At 38.4% G+C, this 10,591-nt stretch overlaps 1 protein-coding gene across 1 annotated transcript in view; it reads right to left on the bottom strand.

Moving 5' to 3' along the window:
• Positions 1–10,585, bottom strand: part of WIF1 (WNT inhibitory factor 1) — a 79,389-nt gene extending 68,804 nt beyond the window's left edge. Inside the window, exons 1-2 of the mRNA XM_005872687.2 lie at positions 10,379–10,585; positions 9,769–9,908 (exon numbers count right to left, since the gene is read on the bottom strand). Coding sequence (XP_005872749.1) covers positions 9,769–9,908; positions 10,379–10,526 — 288 coding nt within the window. The 5' untranslated portion in view covers positions 10,527–10,585. The remainder of the gene's footprint in view (positions 1–9,768; positions 9,909–10,378) is intronic.
• Positions 10,586–10,591: the final 6 nt, after the last annotated feature.

Raw genomic sequence — 10,591 nt, 5'->3', positions numbered from 1 at the left:
TCACACCTCTATTTAGCACTTATCAGAGCAAGGGTTAGATTTGAATCCCAACTGCCTAGGTTTGAATCCCAGCTCTGCCACTTATTACCTATCAAATGGGAATAATAATGAGACCTACCTCATGCATTCATTCATTCAACTAATAGTTATCGACTGCTTATTATTGTGTCAGGAGCTGTTCCAGGGGCTGGAGTTATACTATGCTTCAAGTGTGTCCTTCAAGTCCTAGTTCTATAATAGCTTTCCCCCTACTTCCTCAGCCAAAATTCGCTGCTTCCTCCTCTGTGTTCCAGAGCTTACCTATGTTCACACCTCTACTTAGCACTTATCAGAGCAAGGGTTAGATTTGAATCCCAACTGCCTAGGTTTGAATCCCAGCTCTGCCACTTATTACCTATCAAATGGGAATAATAATGAGACCTACCTCATGCATTCATTCATTCATTCATTCAACTAATAGTTATCGACTGCTTATATTGTGTCAGGAGCTGTTCCAGGGGCTGGAGTTATGTGTTTAACAGGACAAAGTTCTTGCTCTCATGAGCTTACATTGAATGGGAGAGTCAAACAATTAAAATCCTATAGAACAAAAGCCTAATATGCTAAGTGTCCGATCGTCTGGTCGGCGTTCAATCAATCAAAGCGCAATATGCTAATGACATGCTAAAGTCACTCAACCACTCGCTATGACATGCACTGACCACCAGGGCACAGATGCTCTGACTGGTAGGTTTGCTTGCTGCTGGAGTCCAATTCTATGTAAATTAGCACTGGAGTTTGTCAGTACTTGAAGATGTTTGAAAATTAAAAAACAAAAAAACAAAATTTTGACTTACAAATATCAAGCACACAATTTACAAATTTTATATTTATATGTAATATTATATGTAATACTAGAGGCCTGGTGCATGCAATCATGCACCAGTGGGGTCTTTCAGCCTGGCCTGTGCCCTCTCACAATCCAGGACCCCTCAGGGGATGTCGGAGAGTCGTTTTCAGCCCAACAAGGGAACTGGTCACCAGGGGGCAGATACTCAACGCAGGAGCTGCCTCCTGGTGGTCAGTGTGCTCCCACAGGGGGAGCGCCACTCAGCCAGAAGCCAGGCTCACAGCTGGTGAGCACAGCAGCAGTGGCAGGAGCCTCTCCGTCTCTGCGGCAGTGCTAAGGATATCCGACTGCCGGCTTAGGCCCACTCCCTGCAAGGAGCTGGCCTTAAGCCATCAGCCGGACATCCCCCGAGGGCTCCTGGACTGCGAGAGAGGGCAGGCTAGGTTGAGGGACCCCTCCCGAGTTCAAGAATTTTGTGCACTGGGCCTCTAGTAAAATATAATCAAGTATCATTATACTAAATGCCATTTAAAAAAAATAGACAGTAGAGAAGGAGACTCAGAGGCATGATCTGAGTTCTGGCCCCAAGTGGTGAAGCAAGGACTGGGTTTAGCTCCTTTCCAATGTTGCCAGCTAAGAACTCACTCCCTAATCTGTCCCTCATCCCAGGTTCAATATGCTTCAAGTGTGTCCTTCAAGTCCTTCAAAACACACAGCTGCTCTGTGATATTTTGTTCAGGTGAATGGGTTTCAAAAGATGCCTGAAAATTTCCAAGAGTCTTTAATCGTATTCGTCCAGATCATTTAAAAAGAAGACAAAGCGTACAGCTCGGGAGGCTAGATATCTGTAGGTCTATCTGAGAGAAACAGGGAAGAACAGAAACTGTCCCGTGACTTTTGAATTTTAATTAATAAGTTTTAAGTGAAAATAGAATACTTGAAGAAGCAGGTTTGTTTTCAATAAACCCATTTCTAGCGTTCAACCTCTCATTATTTTAACTAAAGGATCTCCAGCCAAATGTAATTTCTATACCTTTATTATACTTCTCATGATATTTTAAAGAGTAATATAGGAGTTGAGAATAGATGCTAATTCAATTCTTTTTCAAATTAACATATTATTATTATTATTATTTATGCATTGTTTTACATTAAGTTCAAAGTTCTAGGTTGCATTAGAAAATTAAATTGATTTTTTAAAAGTCCTATGCGCTCAAAAAAAAAGCCTTTTTATAGTTCCTTCATATTCACCTACAAAAATTAATTTGGAGCTGGTACTAATTATCACAAACTCTTCCAGAGTTAAGTGAAAAAGAAGAGCTAAATCATGGTGTGGAAAAACCACTCTCCCCCCAATACATAAACCAAAGATTGCCTTAATACATCCTTGGGACAAACTTGCAAAATGTTGAGTCTATTCTCTTCACAGCAGAGAAGAGAGAAACCTCCCTGAACTGTTTTTATTTTTTGTCCTCCCCAGAATCTTTCTCCATTATTTGACCTTGAAGTCCCCTTCATTGAATTTCCATTACCTCTCAGATATGAGGCCCCTCATGCTTACCTAGAACAGGGGTGGCACCCACAGGCCACGTAAGGACTGAGAACTCATTTGGTCTGGCCCTGCCAAGGCATTAGGGGTGAGTTAATTAAATGGTTGACCAAATATAGCAGGTTAATTTTTAAGTTGACAATGTTGTCTAGCCCAAAAATGATGTTATAGATATCCAAATGACCCTTGGCAGAAAAATGGTTCCCCACCCCTGATAGAATGCGCCTTCCCCTTGAAGACCTCTAGGCACTTGAACATCGGGAGCTCACCACTTGGAAGGCATTTGCCCCCCTTGCTGGTCTGAGGAATGCTTATCACCTTCAGGAATTACTTCAAACAACACCTGCTCAGGGAGCTCAGGGAAGGGCCCCCGGCTTCCTTCCTCCCCCAAGCAGGGAAAAGAGTGGCCTTCTTTGTGCTCTCAGCCAATCCTTTACTTTCCAACCTCATTTCAATGAGTGTTTTGAATATTTGTTTCCCAGACTATGAGCTCCCTGAGGGCAAGGACCATGTTTATCCCTCTTGGTATGATCTGTGACTAACTCAGTGCCTGTGTTCGTTGATTGAGTGAGTGCTTGAGGCAGACAGAAAAAATGCTGGGGGTGGGAGGGAACCCCCCCAACCCCCCCATGGCAGTGGTTCTCAACCTTGGAATCACCTGGGAATCTTTTTAAAATCCTGATTTCTGGGCCTCATCCTCAGGAAATTCTGTTTCTTTGTTATGGGGTGGGGCCACAACATTAGTAACAAAGAAACAGACTTTCCGGAGGATGAGGCCCAGAAATCAGGATTTTTTAAAGATTCCCAGGTGATTCTAATGTGCAGCCAAGGTTGAGAACCACTGCACTAAGGGAATGTGACCAAACTGCTCCCATGTTGGCAAGTGGGGCAAGCTGGTTTAATCACTGCAGCAAAAGAAGCCCTGGTCCAACAGAGCTCTGGCTACAGGATGAAGCATTTTCACTGAACTCTTAATCCCCAAAGTTTCCCCTTCACAGCGCCCATCCTATTCATCAGGGACATTTAAGTTCAATGAATTTAATCCAAAACAAAATGCTTTATTGAATATCATACCTTTTGCTCTACCACGACCATTTAAGAGATTTTTATTTGTGCAAGCTTTGTGAAGTCAGGAATAAACAAGGAGGATAGCAGGGAAGGGGCTGTTTACGCGCCTTTACGCCACTGTGTAAGCAAGACATAGTGGAGTTTACATTTATGCCATGTAAATCGCTACAAAACCAGATGTTGCTTACAAGGTAACTTGTAACTCATCTCCTCCAAGCAATAAAGTCTTTTTTTTTTTTCTGGCAAAAGTTTGAGAAACTTACTGCTGTTTTCTATCAGCAGATACAACAGATGGCTGGCACATGCCTACTTTGCTAAATGAAATGGGCTCTCTGCAGAATTACTCTTTGATCCCTAGTGGCATGTCCACAACACCACAATGCAAAACACCACAGCATAGCAGAATCTAAACATTAAAGGTTTAAAGCTGCGCTTTTGATATGAGTACCTTCTTTTAAAAAAAAAAATCATGCCCACAGTATGTAAACATACTCACATTCCCACTTTGAAACCATGCAACAGAGGTCACAAACAAGGCATTTCCTCCATTTGGTGATATAAAACCACTGCGAAGGTATGACGGCAAACCCCAGGAGGGCAGAGGTATGCAGCCACTTGGATTGTAACTACCAAAACAATCATAACTCCATTAGGAAAAAATGCGGACAGTACACATTAAGGGATTTAAATAATACTGCTAATAATGAGTGTTACCATAACTTCAGAGTTGAAAGGAGGTGTGTAGGGGTAGTTGGCAATTTCTTTGAAGAGGGAGAGGAGGTACTTGAATTTAAATCCACTATTGTTTTTCTTTGATTTTTGTCATGGGGAGAAAGGAAGAGGAAAAAGGATTTTAATACAGTTCTCCTTAACTCAACCAGCCTAATGGGAAATTTGAGACTGCAAACTGTAGCCACTTTGATGGGACCAGTGTTACATCATTTCAAACCCTACATTGCAAAAACAAGCTATCCGGAGCTTTACGGGCATTTTAATAACAGAATTGGATTATCCAGTTGATATTACAGAAACATGTCCAGTTGATATTACAGAAACAATAGAGTGATCCTAGTTTTTAAAACATCAGCAAAAAATGTGGGTCAGTTGTCAGGAAAATAGCCTGTTTATGACTTCTTTTTTTCCCCAATGAATTTTCCTCGTTTTATTTTATTTTTTGAATTTTCCTCATTTTAAAGCTGAATTTGGGTATTACTGACAGGAATCATTCACAAAGACACCACTATCCAGGCAAAGTTCTCAAGCTTTCTTTAGACTTGATTTTGAATTATTTTTATTATTTTGGGCAGTTTTCAATAATTCAAGAAGTTTTGTTTTTCATTGATAGGGAGCTAGCAAGGGTTATGAACACGTTTATAATTAACCTTTCATGTTGGAAAATACCTCATGGATACACTGTATCTTCAGCATATCTAATATTTCCCATTTTCAGTGGTTATACATAAAACAAGGAGCATATTTCTGCAGTAAAACTAATTTTTCTATAATATACACATGACCACCCAGCTCCCCAGGACAGCAGACAAAATTCTGCAATTCCTATCCTGTACCCACAGTAATACTTTTCATTTTTGTTTTTAAACATCTTGAAATTGAGTAAAATACATCTATATCACTGATTTCTAGTGGTTATAAGAATTGTGATCCCTATACATCAGTGGTTCTCAACCTTCCTAATGCCGCGACCCTTTAATACAGTTCCTCATGTTGTGGTGACCCCCAACCATAAAATTACTTTCATTGCTACTTCATAACTGTAATTTTGCTACTGTTATGAATCATAATGTAAATATCTGATATGCAGGATGTATTTTCATTGTTACAAATTGAACATAATTAAAGCACAGTGATTAATCACAAAAACAACATGTAATTATATAATGTGTTTTCCGATGGTCTTAGGCAACCCCTGTGAAAGGGTCGTTCGACCCCCAAAGGGGTAGTGACCCACAGGTTGAGAACCACTGCTAAACATGATAAAAAGCTTATTCTAAGATCTGGATCTGTTGATACAGTGATTAGAACTTGCTAGTAATCCCAGTGATAGGTTTAAAGTTAATATTGACCAGTTATCTTCACCCAGAGAATTTCTAGCCCATAGACACCAATTTCAGCCCAGCCCTTACCAACCATCACAGAAAACTAGGCATTTGGTCACAAGGCGGCTGGAAAAGTAATATATAGATGGCTCAGCATAAATCCATTACCACTGTTAAAAGAGCCAACCTAAAAAAGATGCCCTATTAACTAGGTTCTCGATTCACAGTACCTTAGCATTGTAATGCAGGTGATAGAATATATTAGCGTTATTAAAATCAAGCCTATACGATCTTTACAAATTTTATAAGATTGTATTAAACACACATTTATTGTATGACCTACATAAATGGAAAAAACTTGGCCTTATACTAAACTGGTTCCTATGGAAATGAGCAGCAGTGTCCTAATATTAGAATTCAGATTTGTCTAACAAACTTCTCATTAAAATTTTATTTGAAAGCCATTAGGTTTAGAAAGGGGTTATTTTCCAAATAAAATGTTTAATTAGTGCATAGTTTAGAAAACTAAGGTGGTTGCTCATGACCTCTACCTGTCTCAAATTCAGGGAAAGGTTAGAATAAGGAATGCTTCATTGAAAAATATCAACTATTAAAAGTTATATATAGTAACAAAGGGTATTTTCCTTAGTTACTAAAAATCCTTTAAGTCTAAAGCTTCTTTCATAGGAATTCTTCTCTCATCTAAAAGCCTTGAAAAGGGGCATGACAGAAAATGAGTATTTTAAATGGATAATAAAGTGGAGACAGGGTTTTCCATGGAAAATGAGGATTTCAGGAAGAGGAAGAGGTCAGGTCATTTGATTTCAGGCGGGAAAGCCTTCCAAAGCAGATTTTCGGGGATCTCAAAAGATACTGGTGACCATCTAATAAGTGTTAGAGAATTCTTTTGGATCCATAGTAATGATCAGCCATGAAAACCGTTTGTTTTACCATTTTGTAATGTGTAGTGTAAAAATGATACTAGATAATAAACATCCATAAACTATAAGACAAACATCATATAACTTTAAACTCTAAAGTACACCTTTTTACTCACATGTAATATAAAATAATTTTTAATTCTAAACCAATGCACATTCATTGTGGAAAAAAATCCAAAATATAACATATGTTGATGTAACCAATGTTTATACCATGGAGGATCAGACATTTATCAAATGTTTTTTCCTATGTCTGCCCACATATTTTGTAATGCAATCAAACAGAATATGCTGTTATGGACTACTGACAATTTGTCATGAACATCTTTCCATGGCTTTGAGTAGACATCTAGAATGTTCTCATTAATGCTTCATCCATTCTCCTGCCACTATCAGTGGACTCCTAGGTTCCACCCAGTTTTTAATTTTTATAGAAAGCATTATTAGGAACAGTCTTGCACTAAAATTTTTACTCAAATCCATGATTATATCTTTAGGATGAACCTCTGGAAGTAAAATTGCCCAAAGGATCTAGATCAAAGCTTTTGCCATCAGATTCAAATTGCCCTGCAAAAGGGCTAACACGCATCAGCCACATATGAATATGTACAATTCTCCACATACTAAAAACACTAAAAAAAAATTGACCAACTTGATGTGGAGAAATGAATATCACTGTAATTTTTATTTGTATTTGCTTGAAGTAGAACATGAACGTTATTTTAAATGGTCCAAGACACCTTGGGTTATTGGACTGATCACTTATTGGAAGTAAATAACACCTACTGCCTCTACAAGGTCTTCAAAACTAAAATTATTTTAACTTTCTTCACATGTTGCCAAAACACTTACATATTAAGTTTAAATTTTCATTAATCAGTTATGTGTTTTGCTTGTGTTGAAATCCCTAAATGTTTGCTATTATTTGGATGAAATAACTAGATCATGGAATGAACTTTACATTATCCACGTAGATGTTTTGATGTGGTTTGGCTTTAGTTAGAGATGCCTTTCAAAACATTTAATTAGTATTGAAGTCATTATTTTTCCCACCTTCAAAATTTCCACGCATTTCAAAAATTATGGTGCTAGAATCACATAACTTTATGGACTAAAATGGGTCAAATTTAAATAATATATTCAAACATCTTGCTGTTTGGCATTGTAAAGATCCTACCCTGTCACTACCCTTCTCCCTAAGAACAAAGACACCAGATTTCACAGTTACCTATGGTAGCCTATCCAGAGCAGACTGGCACAGAGAGGGAGATGATTTAATTAGAGAGGGAGATAATCTAATTGAGGTGCTAGCATTGTCCTGCATAATGAGATAATCCACATGGGTAATCAACACTCAAACAGGAGAGAGAAAGATGCTGGAAGCTTCATCTCCATGCCAGTTCTACCATCTTCTCTAATCCCCTACAAAAAAATTTTCCTGAGATTGTTTGATATGTATTCCATTTTGTACTCAACAATGCACCGATGTTTGCAAACACACACTATGCTATAAAGCAGCAGGGGAGATAACATGAAATTTAAGCCATTGCTTCAAATTCCATTCTTTGGAAGACAAACTCAGATGAAAAATAAATCAGTAGATAATAAATAGATAAGAGCTATTGACATTTTCTGCTTCTTCTACAGTTACCAAACCCTTTCAGCTAGGGAGGGGTGTTAAGTCAAGCTACTTTCTAATGGTTCTTATGAATCCATAAAAGTATAGGTAAGGAAAATATTCTTTTTAAAAACACAGAATTAATATTGACCCCATTTGATACAAGTCAAACACAAGTAAACAGATTCAGGTGAAACAAAATGATAATAAAAAGGTCATTTATTGATTCCAAAATTAACTGTCCATTAAGTATCTATAAAGAGGGAATTTTATGAAGAAAAGCAATAATCTTTCTATAGAGCAGTAAGAACCTCAGTGAACTCAAATGCAAAATGAGGGTATCAGAATAGATGGCCTTCTGGCTATGAACTTCAGTGGATACAAAACATCTCTCTCATTTATGTTGTTGTTGTTGTTGTTGTTGTTGTTGCAACAATGGAAGTGTCAAAGGGTTTAGGTTTGATCTACTTTGGAAAAGAAAAATGAAAGAATAGATCTGAGGGAAAAGAGACAGCTAAAATGGTCATGCCCATACTATAACAAGTAATTAAGGGGAACCAATGTGGTTTCTCAATTTAAAAATAGTTACTTTTTATAAAGAGGGTTTTTTCTGGATCACATTCTTCATGAAAATATACATTTAATTATTTTAGAATTTAAAAAAAGACCTGAAAATGTGATTTTTAATTACAATTACAATGATTTTCATATTAGACACATTTTACCAACCAATGAGCAAAAGAATTTATTACTTACCATTTGTCATTAGAGGTAATTTACATGATACTAAAACTACAAAAGGAATATATAAAAGATGCTAATGTGCGAGGAAATAAAAGAAATACTTCTTTATAAAAATATATTGCAATTTTCTTTTTCCACATAAAATTATTTAAATGGTAACTTAAAAGTCAATAGCCTGCAATATTTTACAAATGTTCATATATATATATTATTGATTTCAGAGATGAAGGGAGAGGGAGAGATAAAAACACCAATGATGAGAGACAATCAATGATTGACTGCCTTTTGCATCCCCCCTCACCCTCCCCCGCCCCCGCTGGGGGATTGAGCCCACAACCGGGGCATGTGCCCTTGACCGGAATAGAACCCAGGACCCTTCAGACTGACGCTCTATCCAGTAAGCCAAAGTGGACAGGGCCAAATGTTCTTATATGATACTTTTTGAGTCTGTGAACTTCTACCAGAAATATATAGCATTCACATCGTTCCAGTGAGTAACGTTCAACATACCAATTTTTTTCAAGTGCACGATGTCAAAAATACGTACAGGCTTTAAAACTGACTGCAAAGTATAAATGCCGTAAGTGATTAGTATATGCTATGGGGGAAAAGAGCCTTTTAAATATTAAGTTAAATTTTAATGTCATTAATCACAGAAATAAGTGATAATGGTATTTGAGGTCTTTATATTCCAGCAGTCTGAAGTCACTGAGTCTTATCAAAATAGTGAGTTTTAAGGCACATTGCTTGCTCTTTTCCTTTGGGAATCCTTAATTAATGTAGCATGTTTAAATAAATGGGGGTTAATTCTTTATTTGTTTTGGAGATCAGATGAGAAACCATTCTTAAACATTATAAAAATATACCAGACTACACACTATACAGTATATTTCTACCTGTCAGTAAGCAGTGGCAATATTAAAGGGTCATTTTCTCCACCCTTCCTGGTTATCAGAACTTACCTGGCCTGCAGCTTGCCAGGTAAAATTCATGGAGTGGATATTGACAGGAATAGCTGGCATTCTCTGTTGTGCTTTTCTGAAATCATGTGTGAAGGGGGCCATTTTCCCCTCTGAAACAATCAGGATATCTTCTTCAAATCCTGGTTTTAGAAAAAGAAACAAAACTATCAAACTAGGCGGACTTAAAAGAATCAAAATCAGCACTGCATGCAAGAACACCAAAGAATCAGTATGGTTCATTGCTTTCCCCAAAGCACCTGCCTTGGTGCCGACTCATTTTCCTCTGTGTGTGATCAGAATGATGCCAACAGGCACATGCTTTCAGGGAGAAGGAGTGTTAACTGGTGGTAACAAATGCTGGGTCCACCTAAAAACAGAGGATTGTAGAAACCAGCAACAGCCAGATCCGAATGTTAGATAAGCCTAAGTTTCGTGAGAGAGAAGTTTATATGCTATCAGATGGAATAGCTCATTACAAGGGGGAGCAACCTTCCTTGGAAATTAAGTTTTAAAAACATACTAAAGTCGTGCATCTCTCCTTCTTGAATGGAAGAGTCGGAAAGAGAGTGAAGATCCAGGCAGAGGAAGGTGCTGGGCTCTGGAGCCTTACCTATGAGCACTCTTGCCTGGTGAGCATCGATCCACAGGTACAGGCTCTCCTCCCGCGGCTGCCCGACCTCCGCCCGCAGCCCCAACAGGCAGGAGAGGATGCTCCAGAGCCCGAGCGCGGCGGCAGGAAGGGCGCTTCTTCGGGCCATGCTCGTCCGGACCTCCTCGCTGGTGGCTCTCGCCGCTGAAACTCCTCCGGCCGCACGGACCCCAA

The sequence above is a fragment of the Myotis brandtii genome, unplaced genomic scaffold (assembly GCF_000412655.1).
Source record: "Myotis brandtii unplaced genomic scaffold, ASM41265v1 scaffold389, whole genome shotgun sequence".
NCBI classification, from domain to species: Eukaryota; Metazoa; Chordata; class Mammalia; order Chiroptera; family Vespertilionidae; genus Myotis; species Myotis brandtii.
The sequence above is the reverse complement of the archived record's forward strand: the minus strand, read 5'-3'. Positions and strand labels throughout refer to the sequence as shown.